Raw genomic sequence first — 23,331 nt, 5'->3', positions numbered from 1 at the left:
CATATAGGGCAGGTTGTATACAAAGAAAAACAATAGTTTAACAACAATATGAAGTGACGACTGGATAAAATAACACCTGACGAGCTGTGGGTGCTTCATCTTCAGAGGGTATAGATGTGAGCATGACATGCCATTATTAAGTACTTGTTCTGTTTCCAGGCTGCGGGAAGACGTACACCATGTTGGGGACAGACAAGGAGCCAGGCATCTACGTTCGGACGCTGAATGACCTGTTCCGTGCCATTGAGGAGACCAGTGACGACATGCTGTATAGCGTCTCCATGTCCTATCTGGAGGTCGGTGCTTCACCTTCCACAACTTGTTTCCAGAGCTCACAGGAACATCTGCTTAACAACACATCTCCTAATCCACCCTGAAGTGGGGCTCAAAATGTTGCAGGCGTTGATTCGATCGCTTGGGCAGAGTTCAAAGATTCCTCCCGATTTCTTCACGTTGTCCTTATCCATCTCTGTTTCTGTCAGTGTCACAATTAGAGTTTCCTGTTTCGCCGTCATACGTTCACACTGATAAGACTTGAGGTTGTTAGCTAATGCAGATTGCAGGCAGATAACTGCTGGTGTCTTTTTACTTTGGTTTGGCATTCGCTTTCGTCCTCTGCCACAGGCCCGTTGGTCAACACGTTATTTCCACGCTGTTTTGGTGTGTTTTTATACTCTTTGTGTCTTATATCTCATATATATCTCATCCCTGTGGCTTCTTTATGTGTGGTGGAAAGTAATTAAGTGCATTTACTCAAGTAATGTACTCACGTTCTTACATTCTTGTACTTTAATTAAGTATTTCTTTTTGTGCTAGTTCATATTTTTACTCCACATTTCAGAGGTAATTGTTGTACTTTTTATTCCGTTGAATTCATTTTATCCTCACAGATATGAGTTACTTTTGACATTAAAACACATATGATATGTTTATGATGTGTTGCAGTACTATATTACTACCCAAAATTATACAAAGCATCTAAAATTGGACTGACGTTGACAAACTGCAACGTGACAATGAGTAATAAATAAATTAAAATGTGTAATTTTATGTTTGAAACTTACATTTTGCGATTATACTTCTGTACTTCGGTAACGTTTAGAATTCGGGACTTCCGCTTGTGTCAGATTGCTTGGTATTTCTGCTTTTCTCAAGTAAAAAATGTGAGTACTTCTTCCACTGCTGTGTATTCTATAAAATACTTTGAATTGCCCTTTGAATTGCAGTTGAGAGGTGCTGCCTTGCCTCTCGTTGTCTTGTTAAAATGGTTACCGCTGCTACCTTGAAAGAAAGTTCCCATCAAAATAACCATTTCTTAAAGTGTCACTGAACCATCATTAAACCATCGGCTGTAGTTTGGGGGGGGGGGTTTGTTTTCCTAACTGACCCCTACTGATGGCCATTTTGCAGCTTTGCCATGTTGTATTATGAGGCAATTGGTGACAGACAGCAAAGTCGAGCCGTAATTTCACCCCGCTATTCCTTTGCCATTTTTCCTGTCTGCTTTTTCTCAATTCCATTCTTTTATCGTGTTATCTTTTCTTTCTTTGTCCTTCACGGGCCAAAAACCACCAGTGCCACTCGAAACTCTCAAACATTCTTGGCTTTTATATTCTGAGTAGATAAAATGGCAGCTTATTTCGTTTTGTTTATCAGGCTTTGCTTTTGCTATAATTGCAAGTTTTAAATCGACCAGTGGCTTGAGAGGAGACTGACTGAAGACGTTACAAGAGGGCAGCAGTAATGATGATACCAAAACACTTCTCATAATGTTTGAAAGTTCACGGGATGCTTGTCTTTTTTTTATGTGAGGTGGATTCGTGCTTTTGTTTGTGGTCCGCAGTGCTTTCAGATGCTCTGTGGTCCTGCTGGCTGTGAAACATGGAAACTGACTGCTTAATTCAGGATGTATTTTTTTTTAATGATTTTAAAGTGACAAATTTTTCCATCACAGATTTGCTCCCTAAAGTCATTCTGCAAAACACGACAGCGTAATTATAGAGAAGAATGACTCGGATTTGTACGTGTTTGAGGTGTCAGGAAAGGAATTTGGTGACTGCAGAAAAAGAGAAAAGTGAAGGGAGCGAAAGAAACGAAAGAAAGGTAGTTTATGTTTTTTTTTTTAAAAAAAAAAGATCAAATATGAGAAAGCATCAATAAAGGGCACAATGTCAGTCAAATTTTACTTGCTGGGAGGAGGGTTTGCATCAGACTTTATAATTACGTTTCTTGTTTTTGGTGCCAAAGGCTGTCATTATTCAGTGATTGACAATGTTATTGAGGCATAGCTTTTTAGTAGCACTGTGGGTGGGCGGAACTGAAAATGTTCCCATTAAAATGCCAATCATAGAGTCTGGATGTTTTCCGACCTGTACTGAACTCCCGACACAAGGCTGCATGTGACGTGTGTGTTTGCCGTTTCCAGGGAGCAATCTGTTGCCACTGCCGCATCGCCACAAAGAGGTTAAACGCTGTTTTACAGCCTCACTGAGCGTTGTGCACACATCTGCTCCTTTTCTTGTACAAATCACACTCTCTTTCACATGTGCAATCTCTGAAACACACGTTTAGAAACACATGTGATGAATAGAAATAAATGTATCATCCACTCTACTGAACAAATAAAAGCCACCTTCAGTTATTTTTTGCCACTCACATGCATGCATTCATGAGGATGAATGACATCCAGCACCATCAGTCCACTGCTTTGGTCCGCAATGAAAACAAAAATTACTGAGATCAACCTCAACTGTACTTCATGTTAAGTGTCACTTATAAAAGTATTTTAAAACACAAAACTATGCTGAATATCATAAACACTGTATGCTCTAGTCCCGTCTTTATGTGCATGTTAGCATGCTGACATTAGCATTTAGCTCACAGCACTGTTGTGCCAAGGAGCACTGTGTCACAGAGCCACAGCATGGCTGTAGGCTGTTCAAACTTCACCAGCGATGAAAGAGTGCACACGGAAAAAATAATAAAAGGTAGAAGAACAAACATCCAACTGTCGCTGTCTGTAAAAGCATCCCTCTTTCAGAGTTTGTGGCTGGGGTCTGCTTGACAAATAAAAACTCTCTTTACAGCTCCAACCTCACTGTGCATCATCATCCTGTGGTCACTTTCCAGGATGTCACTTCCTGCACCGAGCTTTTATGTGGGCTTAGCCGCTTTCACTTCGCCGTCAATGTCAGTCTTGAGAAATCACCTGAATTCTCTTCTTGTGAAAGAAGAGCGCTGACAGCCTGCCACCCAGAAAGCTGTGGTTTCTACAAGACAGGCTGCCGAAAATATAGCACTCCATGTTTTTGTACCTGGTTGACCTAACATAAACAACCTCCCAGCTGAATCATGTCTATAACTCAAAGGAGCTTAACTTAAGGATGTCTGGCAGATACATGAAGATGTGAATTTATTGTACTTGTACTGTGTTTAACTGCCCTTCAATGAGACATTTGAATTTTATATTTCTATCCGTTCCTTTTTAGATCTATAATGAGATGATCCGTGACCTGCTGAACCCATCCTCGGGTTTCTTGGACCTGAGAGAAGACTCTAAAGGAGTGATTCAGGTCGCTGGCATCACAGAGGTGTCTACCATCAATGCACAAGAGGTTAGACAAGCCATGCGTGACCCGATTCCAGAGCTTTCTGATTTCATGCATCAAAACTGGATCAGGCATGTCAAGGACCTGTGTGACCTTGACCTGTGTTTTTAGATCATGGAGTTGTTAATGAAGGGCAACAAGCAGCGCACCCAGGAGCCAACAGCCGCCAATCAGACGTCGTCTCGCTCCCATGCTGTACTGCAAGTGGCTGTCAAGCAGCAGAGTCGGAGTCGAGACGTCCTGCAGGAGGTCCGCTTCGCGCGCCTCTTCATGATCGACCTCGCCGGCTCCGAACGAGCAGCGCAGGTGCGTCTGTCAGTCAGGAGGTGTCTAAACGTCTGAAATGAAGCTTAATTGGTAGTTCTACAGTTGGGCAATTTATTCTGTCTTTGTGTGTCTAAATGGGTGCATTCACTTTTGTGAACTACTTCTCTGCCAAACTCAAGTTGAAGTTCAAAAAGCTAATGTGGCATACTAATGTGTCAGTGACATACACTGCTTTGTTCAAGCCTGTATGGACACATTGCACATGCATAGTCTCAAAACTACAGGAGTCTGCTTTGTGTGTGTGTGTGTGTGTGTCTGGACTCAGCTGCAGTCTGCTCACTGGGGATGCTTGGCAGTGTGTCTTTACAACAGTCCAGAGGATTGAGGCTCCCATAAATCTCTGACTTTACTAAAAGACTTTTTTTTATATAAGCCATTATGGCCCGTGATGCAGCTTATTAAAGTAACACACCAGCCTTGTGGCAAATGTGGCAAATCAAGCTGTGGTGCAACACAACGCTTTGCAGCTTCAAGAAGGGAATATATAACATATTAATTTTAAAACATTCCCTTTACAAAGAACAAAATATACAAAAAAAATTAAATCGTGTATTGAAGACAATAAGCAGTTTCATGATCACCCAATAAATCATTAGCTGCTCTGTTGAGAATATCATCTCTGGTGTCACATCAGTGTGGTCGATATTAATGTGAAGCAGGGCAGGGCTGCGTTATCAGACACTAATACTGTCTGTGTGCCCATAGCATCAACCTTCTTTCTCTTTTTAAGCAGTTGAGTGAGGATGTTGAGAAGTCTTTGTTCACTTGGTGGTTAGCAGTTGAGTGTGAATTTCTCGGTCAGATGCACTGCTGGTCATCCCTCATGTTAACGCTGACGTCCGTGCGTGACACAAGAGCAACATGCAAACAGTCAATGGACGGGAGCACTTATTTACTATGGAGACTGAAAGGTTCACTGTCGTGCTATTGATGAATAGCACACATGTCCTCCATTAGTAATCGAGCAGAGCAGGGAGTTGTTTGTCACCAGAGGCCACCTGCAGCAGTTTCTCTATAGAGGAGGAGTGCATGTGGTCAGTAGAAGTTGATTTAGTCATGTATTAATAGGCCAAACATAGGAGGTGATGCCATCTCCTGGACATGAGTGGGAACATGACAATTACTCTGAAAGAAACAGCCAAGAGTCTGTATGTGCAGAGGATGGGAAGCCAAAGGGGTCTGACTTTTAATATTTAAATATTGCTCTGTAACATTAAATATTCAAGGCTTAACTCAGAATCTGCTCGGGCTGTGTGGGTTTGCATTGACTAAACTTGATCAACAGTGACACGACATCACACGCCAGATTCTGATTTGTAACATAAGCATGTAACTTCAGGTTTTCTTTTCAACTCACTGCAAACCAGAGGAAAAAAAAACATACAGAAATCTGTTGTGAGAAAAATAAACAACAAAAAAAAAATCAGAATTCGTTCTACTATGTTACTGGTTTGAGCTGGAGACCACTTGAATCTGTCCGTCTCTCTGTCAGACTCAGAATAGGGGTCAGCGATTGAAAGAGGGGGCCCACATCAACCGCTCCCTCCTGGCTTTGGGCAACTGCATCAACGCCCTGAGTGACAAAAATGGCAACAAGTATGTCAACTATCGAGACAGCAAGTTGACTCGCCTGCTGAAGGTACGGCAGCTTAAGATTTTACGCAGGACCTGCTGAGGGACATCATAATTTGTGATTTGGATATTATTCATGAATTATTCTTTCTCTTCTGATGCTGATGAACAACAGGACTCGTTGGGCGGGAACAGCCGAACGGTCATGATAGCCCATATTAGCCCCGCCTCTGTGGCTTTTGAGGAGTCTCGTAACACGCTGACGTACGCTGACCGTGCCAAAAGCATTCGAACACGGGTGAGCTCAGAACACTTAACATATTTTATCCTTCATTCGTCCTCCTGACAGTACTGTTACATTTTTTTACATACATACCATAAACTCATGTCTTTGTGAGGAAGAGTAGCTTGTTACAACTTGTCACTGCAGATTGTAAGCCATTTGTTGCTAGCAAAGCAGAACCAGACATGAAAGACATATTTGCTGTCTATGTCCACTGCCCCGTGTGAACGGCTGTGGATAAGAGGTACAAATGAAGCTACTTGCTGTTAGAAATTTCTTTTCTGTCTTTCTCATCACTGTGTGCTCCAGGTAAAGAAGAACCTGATGAATGTGTCATACCACATCGCTCAGTACACAAACATCATCTCAGACCTGCGCTGTGAGATCCAGCGGCTCAAGAAGAAGATCGCAGACCAGGCGAGCCGCCAGCTCAACTCAGACCGGGCCGACATCCGCCACGTTCAGGGTAAAGACTTGATCACGCTGCCTCCTGCAGCGCATGAAGAACATCAGCCAAATTAATTTGTTCTCTAATACCTGTATTCTGTTCCTCTTCATGACTGTTTCAGCGGAGGTCCAGGCCCACTCCAGCCAGCAGAGTCGGGCGGAGATGGACCATCTGAGGGAGCAGCTCCTGGATGCTTTCCGCCAGCAGATGGAGATAAGGAGGAGCCTGATAGAGCTTGAAAACAGCAACATGGAGATCCAGATTGACACCTCCAAACACCTGCTCACCATTGCAGAGTCAGTGTCCTCTCCTATCTGATAGCAAACATAGACAAATCTGTAATCCCCAGTGTGACATCCAGGAATCCAGTAAGTGGACAAACAGGTTAAAAATCAAGTGTATTAATTATACGTGAACAGTTTAACCACATTCTGTTAGTTCTCACTAGTGAAATTGACATAACCATGACAGACTGCAGGAAACCTTTGGAGCTGCAGAAAACTGATTATGACCTGCCTACTAAACCAGATGACATAATTAAGGCTGCCTTTTTTTTTTGTCTTTAAGCTGGGAGCAGGAGCGCAGTAGGCGCAGGAGGAAATGGCGGGCTGAGAGGAGGAAGGAAAGTGTCAATAAGGATGAAAGTGAGAAGGACTCCGACTCGCCGGAGTCTCCTCCGGACAGCACAGAGACCCATGAGGTTGCGATGGCCCGAGAAAACCTGGTCACACTCATGTCTGAACAGAAAAAGATCCACAAACAGAAGGTGAGATTCTTGATGCGCTTTTTCAAACAGAAGGGGAAAGGATTAACTTTTGGTTATTTCTGCAGAAGGTAGAAACTGAACACTTGCTTTTCATGCCTTGTTAACAGTTTGAGGCTTGGCTGTAAATGATTTTACTTATAACCGTTGTCCCCTCCGCCCCCGTCCTCAAGGCGTTGCTCGAGCGCAGATTTCTGGAGCTTCGCGATCGGGCCCAGCGCTTGGAGGAGCTGCTGCCCCGGCGGGTGAGCTCAGAGGAGCAGCGCGAGGTCTTGGGCCTCCTCTGCAAGGTCCACGAGCTGGAGATCGAGAACGCAGAGATGCAGTCCCACGCGCTGCTCAAGGACAACGTCATCCGGCAGAAGAACTTTGTGGTGCAGCGCTTCGAGCAGCACAGGCACCTGTGTGACGAGATCATCCAGCAGCAGAGACAGTTCATTGACGGTGAGTCTTTCAGCTTCACAAGCAACAGCAGTGAGATATCTGTGATCGCTGGATCTTTGACTTCTTGCAGAGGGGGAAGCAGGTGGTCAAAGTGAATAACAAGCTCTCCAAGTCTCTGATTGTCAACATTGGTGCCTCAGAGGGCTGCGTTTTGTCTCCACTGTCATACTCATTTTTATGCAATTTACTAAACAACTCCCACCCTCCTATCCATGATAGTGTTGTTTTAATTATGCAATATATTATTATTACTTCAGTTGCTTTTTATGTCCTAAGGTGTTCATTGTATGCAGGAGGTGTTGTATGTTTGTGTGGGCACCAACTCAAATGTCTATCAGCTACACTATGTGGACAAAAATATTGGACTACATTATGTATGTGCTTTGTGTTCCAGATCACAGTCTGCTCGTACCTCCACACCTTCAGGAGCTGTATGATATGTACATGAGGGAGCTGGATGAGAGGAAACTGGACAGAGCCATGGCCCTCGATAAGGTGACCATCAGAAACACCATCAAGGTAGCCCCGGCTAAAATCACAAAAATACTGACAAGGTGCCCCAGACGAATATTGTTACAAATTCTCTGCTCTCATTTCCAGGAGGGCTCTCTACCCAGGATCACCCTGCCTGGTCAGGGTCGTGACAATATGCAGGACGTGGACTCAGACCAGGAGAATGCGCGCAACCTGAGCTCTGATAATAGACGAGGCCAAGCCAAAATCCGCAGGCATACTTTGCCTCCCATTATGCCCGAGCTGGAGCTGTAAGAGCACATCTTGTTCCTATGTTTCACCATTTAGAATGTATACAAAGACTGCGTTTACAGTAATATTATTCCTCTTTCCCCGTGTCAGGGACAGTAACAGAGTTTTTAAGAACAGTCCTCACGCCAGGCAGATGAAGAACTCTGCAGTAATGACGCCGCCTCCCATCCACATTAACGGGAAGGGCAACAGAGAGGTGAGACCATTTATAACAGAAAGTATTTGTGCAGATTTATTCCAGTTCAGTAACTGTCGTTGGGAGGTGCATCATGCTTTGGATTAATGCAGTCTTGTCAAGTTTTCCTTTTCACTTAAAGCAGCATGGGTTCCTGATTGAAGTAAACTCACATTCCACTCCAATAGAACATTTTCATGTTTAGCCCATGCAGCACTATAAATATACTATAAAGGTTTGTGCTCAGCTTTCTATGCTGGGTTTTACAAACTAACAGAATTACATCTCTGCAGAGTTGGGATAATATTACCTCCATCTAATCTTTTTATGCAAATGTGTCAGGAGTGTGACTCACAGACAAGATGAAGTGAGAATTATGAGTGCTGGAAAACAAATGCCCTATTCAAAGCAGAAATGTAATTTTTGGAGAGGCGCAGCGGTGATTAATGCCATTCAATCTGACCTCGACTGCAGTGAATGTCTGATGATAATGTGGCCCTACGCATGTCGCATTTGCAGCTGCAGCCGCTGGCTCCTGAGGGCTCCCTGAGCTACAGCCATCTCAGCCACAGTGTCAGCAGCCACCTGGACTCTTCACCCGAGAGCAGTGAGGCCGGAGCTGACATCCCCCTTTCACGAACTGGTAAGATGTTCAGATGAGTATACATGCAGGATGGGTTAGTGGAGGGACAGTCGGGACTGCAGTAGGGTACAGGATACAGAAAGTACAGCCTTATTAGCCTTTTTGTTTATCTGTCAAATCGGTTTTACTCATGCAAATTTATCTGAAAGGAATTTACAAGCTATTCAATATATACATTCAGTATCCTTAGATGTTTAATTCACTTGTGAGTTGTGCAGCCCATAAAACATTTTTATTTATGCACATTTCAACATCTTTAAATTGGTTGTTTTGCCTGATCAGCAGCCCAAAACTTGTGTATTCCTTTTACAATAATACAAACAGAATTTTGAAGGCTGGAACAAGTAAATATTTGGAATATTTCCTTTAAGTCACAAACATGCGTTTCCACAGAGCGGCAGCAGATCCTAAAGGGGGTCCAGAACATTGTAGTAAAAGCAGCCTGTCGTCGGTCCAAAGCACTGGAGCTGGATGCCTTGCGGTTACCCCCTTCTCCCCTTGACCCCAAGAAGCAGAAAAGCAGCCTCTCTCTGAGTGAGGCGCCCCCCAGAGGTTTGCCAATGCGCCGCGGCAGGCAGCCAAGCCCTGAGCTCAGACACGCCACCTCGGACGATAACCTGTCCAGCAGCACAGGTGAGGGTCCCGGCCTGCAAGTGACCTGGACACGCACAAATCAACGCCAGGTTGCCACTAAGAACCAAACACCCCGTGAAGTGGACTTTGAGGCTCGCCGCAAGAAGAGGCGCTCACGTTCTTTCGAGGTCACCGGTCAGGCAGTGAGTATAAAATTATAGCAGTAAAAGCACTGTCCTTTTTATCCTTTATATTATCATTATGGACACAGCATACATAAAACACATGCCCAATGCCTAATTGTCAGTAAACCAAACTTTCAAGGGAATCACTCCTCACTTCATTGTGTTGTCGAAACAACACTGTAATATGATAAGCGATGCAACCTGACATTCGAGCTCGCTGATACACAGTATACATGAATGGACTGCATACTGTACACTATACACAAAAACAAATCAACAAACACGTCTGTATATCCAGCTTCGGATAATTTTTTTTTCCAGATAAGGTTTTTGCAAATTAAATGGGCAAGTAGTTCACCATTGTGACAGTAGTGAAATTGCGGATTTCAAGTTTATCTGGCTAACATGCGAGTAAGTCACCGACAAGCTACACATCTAGAAACAGACAACACCTTTTTAGATTGGTGCGGCATTTTGAAAAGGTTTGGGTGTCTTAACTTCCTCCTTCCCTCGCCCACAGCTGCCTCAAACCAAGACGACCACCGCTCAGAGGTTCCGTCCTCTGGACAGCACATCAGACCCCCATCTGCACAATAACACCCAGCCCCAAGCTCCCGTCCTCCGGCCCCAGTTCAGAGGGGTCCCACCTCTCGCCAAAGTCAGGCCACCCCACAGCAATCAGCAGACAGGTGACAAACACTGTCACTGCCAGTGTAGACCCAAGCGGCGTTCCTCTGCAAGGGTTTTTGTCACTGAACTTTGTCTTTGTCTTTGTACAGGCTCAAATGCAGAGTCCTCCTCAGCCCACATGAATAACCTGAAGCGGGGGCCCCAGCTGCGGCAGCCCCAGCCCCTCCTCTACATCACCACCACAGGCACCGGGGGCCAGCGCGCACGCAGACACTGAGCCGTTACCCACAATTATCCTCAACACCAGCACTGAAACCCCAAACTGGCTGAGCCCGAAGGGGAACTGCATCCTGTAACTGGAGAGAGCTGAGCGCACCAAAACTCACTGTGTAAAAATGGACCTTAACCCCTCAGTGACTCACATTAGTCAAAACCGTGAAGCAGTAGATGGACGCCTCCACTCTGGTCTCCTTTTGTGCTTTGTCATGCTGGATTACGTGTTATCGTCAAGTCAGGATGGTGTCAAGCTCACTGTGAATTCAACAGCGTACTAATGTTTGTGCATTATTAGTATATACAGTTTGCAAAATTTCATTGGTTGTTATGATGGCCAGAAACTGAAACATCAAGCTGATGGGGGATATCACACTAATGACCATGTCCACACTGTGTAATGAGGCCTCCTGTTAAATTGTCTCAGCATCATTTTTTTTTTTTTGCAGTGATGTTGTTTCAATTTAACAAACTAATATTTATGTACAAAACCTTGATTGTTGTGAACTTCTGGATTCAAACTCAATGTTGTATTCTCACGCGCCCCAGGTCTATGCCTTTTTTTTTACCCACATGTGGCTGTTGAAATGTCATTTCAGTGTGTGTGTAGATGTATAGCACCTCAAGTTGCTTTTCCTGATTAGTTGGCAGTGTATTTAATGAATTATTTAAATGTTGCCTTTTCTTTTATGTTGTCGTCATTGACATTGTTTTCATAATTACTACTTTCTATGCTTTATTTTGTACATTTTTTTTATTTGTACCCAAATAAATACAAATGAAATAAGTCTTTATATTCTGGTTCCATTCATAAGCTCATTTTAGTCATCCCAGTTCACAGTATCGCTACGACTGTGCAGCTTAGAGACTGCTGGACCAGGGAGCAAAACAACATATGAATGAGTGCATCAAGACAGCTTGGGGGTCATGCATCAGACATGTAATGTTCTAATCAACCACTAGATGGTGCATAGGAGCAACATTTTGGGCTGAAGATACTCGAACTACCTACCTGGCATCCAAACATCAGAAGGCCATCTGATGGACCATCTGCCTACTGACAACACAGAGGTTTCTCCTAAAAGAGAAACTTAAGGAGACAGCTTTGCTTGATTTAGTGTTTGCAACTCAATTTTGGGTTCTTACTCATTTTGCAAAGATTTCTATACTGATATTTTTGGAGATTGCGTTTATTAGCTTTAAGTAGTGTATCACAAGCAGCAGGTTAATTAGATTACACCCCTGAAGTTATTATGTCAGAACTATTTAAAAATCCAAATCAGCATAAACATAAGCTGAGATCAGTTATTCTGTCTAGTCTACACAGGTTGGTTGTAGGCAATTTGTTGATTTTTAACACTATTGGCTGCAAAACCACAATTACAGAAAAACTACTGTGTGACCATAAACCTTTCTGTTTATACATACATGCTGAAAGCTCTGATCTGCAGTCTTATCTATTAAATTATCTTAAAACAAGTGCCTTCAACACCACACAGCCTGCCCTGCTGGGAGATAAGCTGGAGCAGGCGGGAGTAGACCACCACCTCAGTGCCTGGACTGTGGACTGCCTGATGAACAGGCCACAGTATGTGAGGACGTAGAGCGGCGAGTCTGACATGCTTCTCTGTAGCACAGGTGCACCACAGGGAACAGTTCCCTTTATATTCACTCTCTACACTTCTGATTTTAGGTACAACACTCCAACCTGCCACCTGCAGAAGTTCTCAGATGACTCTGATCGCCTCCTCATGGACGGAGACGACCGAGAATACAGAGAGGAGTACAGAGAACTCATACAGGAATTCGTGGACTGGGGAACCGCCTCCAGATCAACGTTGGTAAAACCAAGGAGCTGGTGGTGGACTTCAGCAGGCGCCAACACACTTCATCCACACCAGTGAACATCCAGGGAATAGACATCGGGAGAGTCACCTCCTACAAGTACCTGGACTGGACTGACAACACAGACGCCCTGTACGAAAAGGGCCAGAGCAGACTCTTCCTGCTCAGGACTCTGTGGTGGCATCAGCCATCTTTCATGGTGTGGTCTGCTGGGCAGGTAGTATCTCTGCCTGGGACAAAAAGAGGCTTGACAGACTGGTGAGGAGGGCTGGCTCAGTCCTGGCTGCTCCCTGGACTCAGTGGACGAGGTGGGTGACAGGAGGACAATAGCCAAGCTGTTGTCCATGCTGGAGACCCCCCTCCACCCCCTGCTGGACACTCTGACTCTGGTCGACCCTTCCTGCCCACTGCTGTCAGACTCCACAACAAGCACAGCTGATAGCCTGGACGTTTTAAGCTGATGAATGTGTTAACTGGACAATAACACATGTGCAATAATGGGACAAAATGGTCACGCCAGACCTGTGCAGTAATACATGTGTAATAATAACTGTGCAATAATCTTACTCATGTAAAACACTGCTAAAGGGATTAGTATTTACTACTTAGATCCTGAAACAAGACCTGTGCAACAATTAACCATAACCTGAGGAACTCTAGTGTAAATAGTCTTCCTGTACTGTGTACAGTTGCTTGTTTGTTTCCTGTGTATTTATTCTTTTTAAATGCACACCCTGCTTTGCATGCTCTTCACCCTCTGTATCCTTGTAGCTGCTGTAACACTGTAATCTCCCAGTTATGGGACTATTGAAGGAGTATCTTGTCTTCTGTCATAGTCTGTCATATTGAAAAATCTCAACTGATATACTTTTTGATTTATGACCGACAACACCTGCGAGACAAAACAAAAACAAAATAAGAACAAGATTTCATCTCATTGTATGTGGATAAGCTTGAGTCGGAAATACCGCCTCCTTTGTTCTACTGACAGCGCTCCTGTCCAATCAGAAACCAAACCTTTTGTGATTGATGTGTCAATTGACCAATGAGCAGAGGGATTGCAGCTCTCAGGCGGTAGTGCACGTACAGCTGATTTGCAACCCGCCGAAGCAGCAGCAGAGAAGGAGAAAAAATGTCGTTGACTTCGACGCGGACCGTTCTAGGATCAGTGTCCTTTTAAGAAAAAAAAAATCAGACTGCAATTCGGTGAGTGGGACAGCCGTCACTGGTTGCATCCAAGGTTAGCGGTTAAATTTGGTCTGTCCCGTCCAGAACCGAGGTCACCCGCTTCAGTTTTGTGTCCGTTTTGCGTAACGCTTCAGGCCTGGTTCTCAGAAAAACCGAGCAACAGTCGCTCCTGGCAGCCATGATAAATTATAGTTCAATGCAGCGCTGTTGATCAAATTTGCATCGTTATTTGGTAGCTGAAAAGTTCATGTCTTTGCTGTGTTTGCCCACAGGTCAGGATCTACCGCTGTGGCAATTAAATGCTCATAAAACAGAGAACAGGGTAGGGACGCTCGTGTTTGGTTTCATTTTGAAAAGTTAGTAGGTTGCACATCAGAGGATGTCAACTGACGCACAGAGCGCGAGACTCAACACGTTTTATCACGCTCTCGTGTGCGCTGCACGTATTCCCCACGCTTTAAAAAGCTGACGTGAGTTGAGCTGGTTTTGTGGACACTGACAGACACCGTGCAGCTGTGTGAGCTGATGAACATCCTGTCAGGTCTGTTCCCGCGGAGCTGCAGCAGGTGACGGCCAGCAGACATGCAGCAGCGGCGACTGTTGACACACAAATCGACTTTAGAACTTGCTTAACGTTCATCAGGCTTTGCTTTCCTTTGCTGTTGTTGTGAAGCTGTGCGTCGTGCGTCTGGATGGCTTTTGCGCCACGACGCGCTCAGATCAGTACAAATAAAACTGTCAAAGTTGTGTTGAACAAGTCGCTGAGCTGCTGCGCCTTTGGACTTTGGACGACCAACGCCTGCTTGAGTCTTTTTAAGGGCCTGACCTTTCCACACAAACCCACAGTTTGGTAGGCTCAGTACTTTGAACAATATTCATTTCCCCCCTCAGGTTTCACTCATACCCTTCAACTTAATGCACAACGACAGTGTCTGTTTACTGTCAGATCCTGGTGTTCTGACAGTTAAGTGAATTCCCCTAAAGTGTCTAAACACAAAGTGTAGGCAGAAGACATTTTTTTTGTTACTTTTGTTATTATTTATTCAGTTTCCCCCAATTATTATCAATGCTTCAAAGACCCTCAGTTTGGTTTTTCAACCAGTTAAATGTTAATTTGGTAGAAATGGGATTGCAGCCAGGCTTCAGTACAGTTAGTGTAGTCAGTGGATAGTTTCCTGTTGACTTTAAGGCATTCAGTAAGAATTCTAGCTTTCAAGTGACCCCAAATCCTTTGACTGTTAGTTGCAAAGTTTTGTACTAATTTTTCTTTTTCACTGCTTTCCTTTCAGAATGAAGCTTGTTCTGTGGTGCTGCCATGAGTGATTCTTGGCTTTGGGAAACTGTGCAAAGAAAGAATATTTTCAGTTTTAACTTGGGAGGTTTTACCCTGACTTTAGAAAGAGTCGTCTTAAGTTCCCCTTTTGTCAGATCACTTTGACCCTAAGAGCACTGAACAGAGGGGTATTCTCTAACACTACATGGGCCTCTAAGGATAATTAAGCCTCTTGAGCCTCCTCTCTGTGCTGGAAAGGTAAAACTTATGTGAAGACATGGACCCATCTACTAGAGTGGTGGGTCTGGATGCCCAGGGGAACATGGTTTTCACAGTAGTAAAACCGGTCATGGGTATCTTTCAGGTGTCTTCAGAGCAAACAGGTAGTGCTTCAGAAGGGAGCATGGGGCTACAGGGTTTATCTGAAAACACACTGATCCTCCCCCAAGCACAAGGCCAGGCTCCGCTAGACCAGAGTCAGGTGGAAATGCACAGCATGCAGCCTCATATTCAGCCCCAGATGCAGATTTCTGCTCCACTTCACACTGAGGATATGTCCCAGAACCAGGACCTGACACCAGACTTGAGCATAAATTCACAGAAGACAGCCCAGATGCCTTTTGCTGAAGTTTCGTCACTCCTGGATCCCAACATGAAAGGATCTAAGGCTCGTAAGTGCCCAGTCGTTTGAAGATTACGCCTTCATCGATCTGCGTAAGCGCTGGGGTTTTGATCACTTGTTCCAAGTTGGTGAAATACCAGCCTTGAATCTCTCATATCCTCCCTTTTTATTTCTAATTTGATTTCTTCCGTTATTTAAGACGGCCTCACCACTTGAAATTGTTGAAAGTTGAATCTTAATAGTAATAAGAAGCAAATTTGATTTTCAGATTTGATAAAAGTAACACTGAATCCCAGTACTGCTGTGCTGATTCTCCTTGTTGCATCTTATTTTAGGAAAGTATCTCATCTCGTATGATGAGATTAAACGGCGCCTGCAGGCCCCGGAGAAGATGTCCCTGCGTTCCTTGGCAGCCTACACTCGGGTCAGCAGAGGCCCAGCCAGCAAGAAAACCCTTCTGGAGTCACTCGGTGTCCTCGGCCTCACGCCAAGCACCACCACATCTGTATCCTCGTCTTTCTCCAAACTCACAGAAGGTGACAGGATGATGTGTGTGAAAGTGGCCGAATGTTTGAAATTTGTGTCTTGGAAGAGAGAATTTTTTAACTTGCAAGAGACAAAACTGTGTTTTAATTTGTGTATTTGCGTAGGTGACACCGGAGCATTGTGTGAGGACATGAAGGACTTTGCCCATGACTACATTGACTACGGCAACATGGCCAAACAGCTCATCCCTGAGATAAATACAGTTCAACACTGGTCCAAAATCATTGAAACTAAGTACATACTATATGTGAACACAACCTTTAAGCTTGTTTTCATAAGAAACCTTGGATAAGGGTAATAACAGTCTCTCCTCTTCTCTCAGGAACCACCTTGAGGATATGAGAAAATGTTTCAAGGACCCGGCCAACAGCGGTGCATTTGACAACGTCACTCATGGCCTGGGTCTGGGAATGCTTGACGTTGCGCTGGACATGATCATTATGGTAATTGAACAACAGATTCGGATCTTGTCTGGTGCAGCGGCCTCAGATCCATCTGACTCTGGTCCGCCGATGCGGCGTATCCGCAGGCGGCACCGCAAAACGCGATTAACTGACAACGAGAAGTCTCACAAGGTGTCTGGAGGCGTCGATGAGCAAGAGAAGGTCATTTCAAAAGGCAAGGGGCGAGGCAGGGCCAGGAAGAATATGAGGCAGGAAACTGGAGCTGCTGGTCCTGTGGAAACCCGTGCAGAGCAGGGCAAGCAAGATGATGTGGAGAGTAACGTCCTTACCCTGGTTTCTGTAGGATATGAGACCGTTTCCAGTGGTCTCAACGCAGCTGGAACTGTTTGACACTGTCACATGACATGAGTCTAAAGAACCAATTAAAGTCCTATTCAAGGGGACACTCAGCAATGGGACACAAAGTCTGCACAAGCTGAGCAGGGTTGAAGTACTCACAGTTATGGTGAGCTCAGCATCAATGTGTCCAACTTAAAGGACTAGGTCAACATTTGGAAAATACAGAGGTTAGCTTTCTTGCTGAGATAAAAAGATTGATGCCACTCACATCTGTGCATTAAATATGTAGCTGGGGTGAGAAGCTTGTTAGCTTAGCTTAGCATGAAGACTGGAAATGAGGCGGAGGGACAGCTAGCATGGCCGTCTCCAAAGGTAACATAATTCAGCTGTTTAATCTGTTTTTACACTTTGGTTGTTAAAGTGCATGAAGATGTCAGCCTGAGAAGGCTCAGAACAGGTTGTGGCTGTACAAATCCGTTACCTTTAGGGAGAGCCTTGGCAGCCTTTTCCTACAGTTACAGTGTTTAAAGTATGAATCTTTTGTGTTTTGGTGAGAAAGCAAATCAAGACGTTTCCCAAAAAGTCAAAGTATCCCTTTAAGTGAATCCTCTGTTTCTTTGGTAGCAGATTTTTTATATACTTAGTCTGTGTCCAAGTTATATTTTATTTTTTTATGCTGTGTTTTCAGTGAACAGACAAAAATCCCCACTGATGTAAATGTAAATCTGCTCATGATGTACAGCAGATAATATCAGAGGTCTGGATTATATTTTTCCTGGTGGTACTATGTCTTCTGTTTCCCTGATGTATTTATTGTTTGGATTTCCAGTTCTGTACTAGATTGTTGAAAAGTTTGCTTAGTAAAATATAAAGATTTACTTTTCATAATTTGATTCTGTTATTGTCTTGTGATAGCAAGATGTGCTATTATTGATTACCGAGTAAAAACAAATATATTCATATTTCATTTGTTTAATTTCAGAGTCTTGGACAGAAGAAATGTTAAGGAATTTGTTTTATTAAAAAAAAAATCCACGTCCTAAACTGCGACAGGTAGATCATTTCCAGCCATTAAACTTAATGTGATGACCGCGATTGGTCTTGTAAAACATCAGTTTGAAGACTGCCATCCAATAGTACACTTGTATACTAAAACGGATACCAGATTGTCACCTGTCTGTTGTTCTGGATTTTCTAGAAGGTGAAAGGCATTGTGGGAGATTTAGGCTGGCAAGAATACACACAGCCGTGTCAGCCAAGTGTTAATACCTTAAACCACACACACACACACACACACGAAGGGAGAGGAGAGAGAACAGCTTTGGTGAGGATTTGCTCAGTATTAACCCTGAGAGGGAACAGAGAGAGACAGCTGCTGTGGAAGAAAAACAAACGAGTTGGACGTGTACGAAACAAAGACAACAGTTTCCCTCTGCACAAGATGAAAGTGCAAGATGAGAGGGGAGAGCAGCAGAGAGGCTGAGGTGAGATGTAGAGAAGGTTGAATCAGGTTCCCTCAAAGCCACGGCCAGGGAATCCAAAGACTCTAAAAGAAAGAAATCTGACAAGATAAAAAGCAAAAGGAAAACAACATGGGATGGGAAAAGTGCATGAAGACATCAACCTGAGAAGACTTCCATAGGCTGTCCAGAAACAGTAGGACGTAGCAGAATGGGACACCCCAATGTACCACTTATGTACACTTACTCACGTCCCCATCGGGACAAACACAGATCCAGTCGACTGCAACCCTGCACACCACACGGTGAGTGGAACAGAGTCATGACTGATGGTTCAGATCATCAGATGTTGGATCGTGATGTTGACGTTAGGCGTAAATGCGGTTGTAGCTTTCTTTCAGTAATGCTTCACTTTCACGCATGGGATCTACTGGTGCAACCACACTTTAACACTGCTGGCCACTGAGCCGCTCAATTAGACAGACTGAGGGCTGACTGTCAGGTACGAGAGCATTTCAGTAGTTTTTAAAGGGGAGAAAATGGGTTTCACACACACACACACACACACACACACATTTTCAGAGCTAGTGAAGAGATTTAACTGTTATCTTTCAGTGATTCATTCTTAAAGGACGCCGCCAGTACAACACCTAAATTCACCAAGGTTTTTACTGCACATCCTCAAATGCATCGCTACCAGTTTTACTTTTGTCAGTGTATTTTTCCATGTTTCTTGCAGCTGTTGTTTGCTGTTCATGTCTGTGCAATATGAAAAATCAATCAAACCTCAGTGCTGTATTCATTTCACATGAGTATTGTGTGCTTATGCAGGTTAAGTACAGGTTGATTGCACCACATTTGCTTTTCCCTTGAATGGATTTCACAATTAAAGTGAGGTTCAAGAGTCAGGTAATTGATTTTCATATCATATGGAAATGAATGGAAGGCAAGAGCTGCTGGAAAGAGTTGGAACAACACCAACGATTGTCAAGCAGCAGTACTGTTTGCAAATTGTTATGATTATTTGTAGCAAATGGGATAGAACTGAAACAACTGCTATAGTCCTTTAAGCCAATAATGTGCCTCCACATGCTTTGTTTTCAGTAAATTGTCTGGTGTTTGCTTAACAACTACTGAAAATGCAGTGATCACTGCTTCTAATCACTATAGGCCTCTGTATAAGTTAACTGTAGGACCACTCAAAAGAATTATGTGGGGACTGAAGGGTTTTATGTTTGTACATATCAGCTGGGAAAATCTGGCCAGCCAAGTTCCATCTACTGATAAAGTGTCCTTGACCAAAGCACTTGCAGTGCAGATGATCAAATCAGCAGTATGAAGCTGTTGTGGGCAGCAACTGTGTCTTAAACACGTCTGCATTCAAATCTGCTAGAGTCGTCAATTCATTCAGTGGAGTGAGAGCCAAAGTCAAGTACAAGACAGTTATATCCGGATCACACACTTAATGGTCAAAGTAGTACCTTACTGATATGGTTTACAGTTGGTAAGTACAGTCTGTCTATCTGGTCCAAAATGAAGTAACTTCACAAATTTACTGATATAAAATTTTATGTAGAAATTCATGATCCCAAGAGGATCAAACCGACTGACTAGATGATCTCAGTGTCTCAAAAATCATTAGATGCATTGCCATGAAAATTTGTCCAAATATCCTTGTACCTCTTGGGATGAACTGTGATGTCTTTGGAGAGTCGAACTTTTCATTTAGAGCTTTTCAACCTCAGGTCAGAATCCTAATTTGTCCAATACTTTAGTTTACGACCAAACCTCAACATGTTAGCTGTAAGCATGTTAGCATGCTAACATCAGCATTTAGCCTCAAGAAAAGCTCAAGAAAAGAGCTGACTTCTGGATGCTTTGCAAGTAGGATCTGTAGGAATAAAGTTTAACACAGTCATATTTCATTATTCTTAACTGCTTTTATGAACCCAGCATTTTCTTATTTGCACGTTTTCATGCCACTTTGTTTGTAACCAACTCTTCTCTCTCTCATCTGTAATGACATTTGTACTTCCTACACCCCCGTACAGCATTCACACCTGCTGTCCTTTTATTAGTTCCCTATTTTGTGACTCATTGCATCCATTTTCCCACTTCTTCCCACAGACAACCTGAACAATGCGTTAGGTGCCATCAGAGTCCTCGGTTTGGAACTGATTGAGGATGAACTTAAACCACATCTGAATACAGTGCTGATCAACATTGAGGAGAGGAGTGAGTTCCTTCACACTCTTTCACTCTTTGATATCTTTCTTCTCGAACGCATTTTCAGCTATGACACCATCTGCTTGACAGCATTCAAAAACACATCACCACATGCTGTTGATTTCATGGTATAAAGATGGGTTTCAGGGTTATATTTGTGTTGCAGTATGTCTTTCTTTTCATGTGATTTGAACTGCAACATGCAAACAGTCCTGCAGCCACATGCAATTTACATATTTATGTGTTTCCATATAAGTGTACCTCAAGACATTATGCCTCCCACTCAGCTCCACATTTTGGACAATAAAACATAGCAATAAATAAATCTCCCCAGTGAGGGATGAGGAGCTGGGGCTTGAGAGGCGGTGAAGGGATCAGGTGCCTGACAGTTGTAAGTCCTCAGCAGACGTTAAGCTGTATTTGTGTCTCCAAGCGAGAGAGCAACAGGGGGATAGATGGAGAGGCAGAGGAGGTGAAGGAGAGTCAGTCATGATTCATGTATTAAGAAAGGTTGGAAGAGATTCAGTTCATCACAATTATTCTCCTGATTAAAGGAGCATGTGTCGATTAAAATATATATATATATATATATATACTACAGCTTCATATACTTAATGCATTGTCATCTTTCAAGCCAAAGTTTTCTTTGGCATCTTACGTTCATTGTGCATTTACGTGTTGTGTTTACATGTGTTATTCCACTTGTGTCCAGACAAGGGCGCTGCTGAGCAGGTAGTGATCAGTGGGATCCTGCCGATTCTGGCCCTGTCTCTGAGGCACAGAGGGCCCCTCACACTGCTGACCGCAAAACTAGTGGCCGAACTTGCCAAGGAGTGTAAGCCATCCACGTTGGTCCATCGCTTCATTTTCTATTTATTAATGCAGTGTATGAGATCACTCTGTTGGCTGATCTGAAAATCTGCAAGATCTTTATTTTGTAGTTTTCCACTGATTCCTTGTGTTTTTTTGTTTCCTGTCAGCTGTGGTCCGTAAAGGTTTTGGTGATGCAGGCTTAGTTACGGCTCTGCTGTCTGTGCTGACCAGTACAGACCAAGAGCTGCTCCTTCATGCTGCAAGAGCCATCTCACGCATGACTTATGACAGCTGTGAGTGAAGTAAATCACTATACTTATGCTAATAATACCAATACATTTGATAGCGCAGATGTTTTCAAATGCTGCACACTAAACGAGTATTTTATATGTCACTGTTGCTTCAGCTAAGCTGCAGGAGCTGTTGCTGCGTAGAGGTGCGGTTCCTCGGCTTGTTGCCATCCTGCTCCGTTTTCCTGATGAGGAGGCCCTGGAGGAGGTGTGTCTTCTGGCCCTCTGTAATCTCAGTGGGATGGGAGTGGCAGAAGAGGCTGGCATGGTGTGGGAGAGGGGGGCGTCCGTGAGGCAGGGGGAGTCTGTTTTTCACGGCGTCTCTCCTCACACCTGTGGCTTTGCCTCCTCTGTGACTCTGGTGTGCATCTCTCAGTGGGCACCTGGTCAATACGCGGTGAACATCGAGGTGTTCCAGCGCTGCTCCTCCTCTTTCTGGAGCCTTCACGGGAACAAACGGATTGCTCGCTGGTTCCCCTTCTCCAGCTTGGGAAGCTGTTCAAATCTGTACAATGTGATCAAGTTCTCTATGAGGAATGTTCCCCGCACCAAAAGTCTGAAGACTCGCATGTTCCACACGTTCCTCTGACAGCTTTAATATGGCAAACATGGCAGCCTGATCTAACTTGCAAACAAAACTAAAGGGGGTTCTACAAACTCTGGAAGTACACCACCAAATATCAGTACAAACCAAACCAGGGTAATACTTTAACACTAAATCTGGACGTGTTCAAACTGCAGAGATCTCTCATGTTTTCTTTTTTAATTTTTGTTATTTTTGTGGGAATTCCTTCGCTCGCTTTGTAAGTTTTAAAAACACTGTTTCTTCCCAAAAAACAGTCGGTTGCTGCTTATTTCAGCAATTCTGCAATTATGGGATGCAGTGCCACAGAGTAGTCTGTGTCTTTTGTACAATTGTATCAAGCATAAGGACAATGCTAGAAATCAACAGAAAGTATATATGTAAGGATGAAAACCTTAAAAATTATGATGACATTGTTGCTGCTTATGTGCTCACAAGTGCTTGAAATAATGTGGATTTCTTTCCTTGGCACTAATACCAATGATATTCTTTTCTACAGTTAAGGTTTCTTATTTTTGATCATGGTTCTCTCAGTTTCACCCTTCATCTTTAATTATTTGCAATAATAAAAAAATCTTAACTTTCAATGTGTGTGAATGTGTTAACACTAGATGGCGTGCATGTGCTTTGTAGAAACCTTTAAAGTCTTTCCACAGGGCAGTATTAAATAAAGAGGGAGCCAGTTTGAGACTTTGTACGCATGCATACACACATGCATGGAGTCTAATAACTACAAGCTGTCCGAGTGCACATCTAAGGTGGATATTCTCATATATTTACGTCCATTTAACTGGTTAACATCCCTCTGCTGATATGAAAGCAATTTGTGATAGTTCTTAAGTTTAACTGAGCGTTAACATTAGCCCTTTGACTGTGCTTCTGTTAAATACAAGTGCTAACACAAAGATAGACACATCACTCCTCTCAGTCTTTTTCTCATTTCGCTTCCTCTAATTACCTCTCTTATTGGTTCCATTCAGCTCCAGGCGTCCAAACGCAGGGGCACGTCCTCTAATCAATCCTAACTTTATTACTCTGGGAGCCACTTAAATA

General features: G+C 43.6%; 3 protein-coding genes across 8 annotated transcripts in view; all 3 read left to right on the top strand.

Moving 5' to 3' along the window:
- kif19 (kinesin family member 19) overlaps positions 1-11,476 on the top strand; it is a 30,799-nt gene extending 19,323 nt beyond the window's left edge. The window contains exons 5-20 of one of the 3 annotated variants that reach the window (XM_046376218.1): positions 160-296; positions 3,489-3,614; positions 3,720-3,914; positions 5,428-5,574; positions 5,683-5,805; positions 6,100-6,256; positions 6,360-6,534; positions 6,806-7,004; positions 7,175-7,445; positions 7,840-7,940; positions 8,046-8,209; positions 8,301-8,406; positions 8,905-9,028; positions 9,422-9,804; positions 10,307-10,475; positions 10,566-11,476. In XM_046376218.1, the coding sequence (XP_046232174.1) occupies positions 160-296; positions 3,489-3,614; positions 3,720-3,914; positions 5,428-5,574; positions 5,683-5,805; positions 6,100-6,256; positions 6,360-6,534; positions 6,806-7,004; positions 7,175-7,445; positions 7,840-7,940; positions 8,046-8,209; positions 8,301-8,406; positions 8,905-9,028; positions 9,422-9,804; positions 10,307-10,475; positions 10,566-10,693 (2,705 nt within the window). In that variant the 3' untranslated portion in view covers positions 10,694-11,476. Of the gene's footprint in view, positions 1-159; positions 297-3,488; positions 3,615-3,719; positions 3,915-5,427; positions 5,575-5,682; positions 5,806-6,099; positions 6,257-6,359; positions 6,535-6,805; positions 7,005-7,174; positions 7,446-7,839; positions 7,965-8,045; positions 8,210-8,300; positions 8,407-8,904; positions 9,029-9,421; positions 9,805-10,306; positions 10,476-10,565 lie in introns of all 3 variants that reach the window. The other 2 variants (XM_046376217.1, XM_046376219.1) reach the window with 2 other exon arrangements.
- Positions 11,477-13,583: 2,107 nt separating this feature from the next.
- si:ch73-127m5.2 (uncharacterized protein LOC561202 homolog) lies at positions 13,584-17,794 on the top strand. 4 transcript variants are annotated; one of them, XM_046377923.1, is made up of 5 exons: positions 13,584-13,740; positions 15,012-15,666; positions 15,953-16,153; positions 16,268-16,397; positions 16,486-17,794. In XM_046377923.1, the coding sequence occupies exons 2-5, from the start codon at positions 15,273-15,275 to the stop codon at positions 16,955-16,957; spliced, it is 1,197 nt and encodes a 398-aa protein (XP_046233879.1). In that variant the 5' UTR covers positions 13,584-13,740; positions 15,012-15,272; the 3' UTR covers positions 16,958-17,794. The 4 variants fall into 4 exon arrangements, with proteins under 4 accessions (XP_046233879.1, XP_046233882.1, XP_046233883.1 ...); XM_046377926.1 differs by having other exon boundaries at positions 13,621-13,774; XM_046377927.1 differs by lacking the exon at positions 13,584-13,740 and adding an exon at positions 13,781-14,288.
- A 253-nt stretch (positions 17,795-18,047) lies between these two features.
- Positions 18,048-22,713, top strand: si:dkey-21e13.3 (uncharacterized protein LOC100150043 homolog). Its single transcript, XM_046377492.1, has 5 exons — positions 18,048-18,671; positions 20,494-20,601; positions 21,305-21,427; positions 21,573-21,698; positions 21,812-22,713. Exons 1-5 carry the CDS (start codon positions 18,578-18,580, stop codon positions 22,282-22,284), a joined length of 924 nt encoding a protein of 307 aa, XP_046233448.1. The 5' UTR covers positions 18,048-18,577; the 3' UTR covers positions 22,285-22,713.
- Positions 22,714-23,331: the final 618 nt, after the last annotated feature.

The sequence above is a fragment of the Scatophagus argus genome, chromosome 21, assembly GCF_020382885.2.
Source record: "Scatophagus argus isolate fScaArg1 chromosome 21, fScaArg1.pri, whole genome shotgun sequence".
Taxonomy (NCBI): Eukaryota; Metazoa; Chordata; class Actinopteri; family Scatophagidae; genus Scatophagus; species Scatophagus argus.
This window is presented reverse-complemented; position numbering and strand designations above follow the sequence as displayed.

Bases quoted from the DNA above. Each gene is read 5' to 3' on its own strand.
- si:ch73-127m5.2 (XM_046377923.1), top strand. From the start codon at position 15,273: ATGGACCCATCTACTAGAGTGGTGGGTCTGGATGCCCAGGGGAACATG. The intron at 15,667-15,952 runs GTAAGTGCCCAG...ATCTTATTTTAG, and splicing joins CATGAAAGGATCTAAGGCTC to GAAAGTATCTCATCTCGTAT. The intron at 16,398-16,485 runs GTACATACTATA...CTCTTCTCTCAG, and splicing joins TCCAAAATCATTGAAACTAA to GAACCACCTTGAGGATATGA.
- si:dkey-21e13.3 (XM_046377492.1), top strand. From the start codon at position 18,578: ATGGGACACCCCAATGTACCACTTATGTACACTTACTCACGTCCCCAT. The intron at 20,602-21,304 runs GTGAGTTCCTTC...ACTTGTGTCCAG, and splicing joins GATCAACATTGAGGAGAGGA to ACAAGGGCGCTGCTGAGCAG. The intron at 21,699-21,811 runs GTGAGTGAAGTA...CTGTTGCTTCAG, and splicing joins ACGCATGACTTATGACAGCT to CTAAGCTGCAGGAGCTGTTG.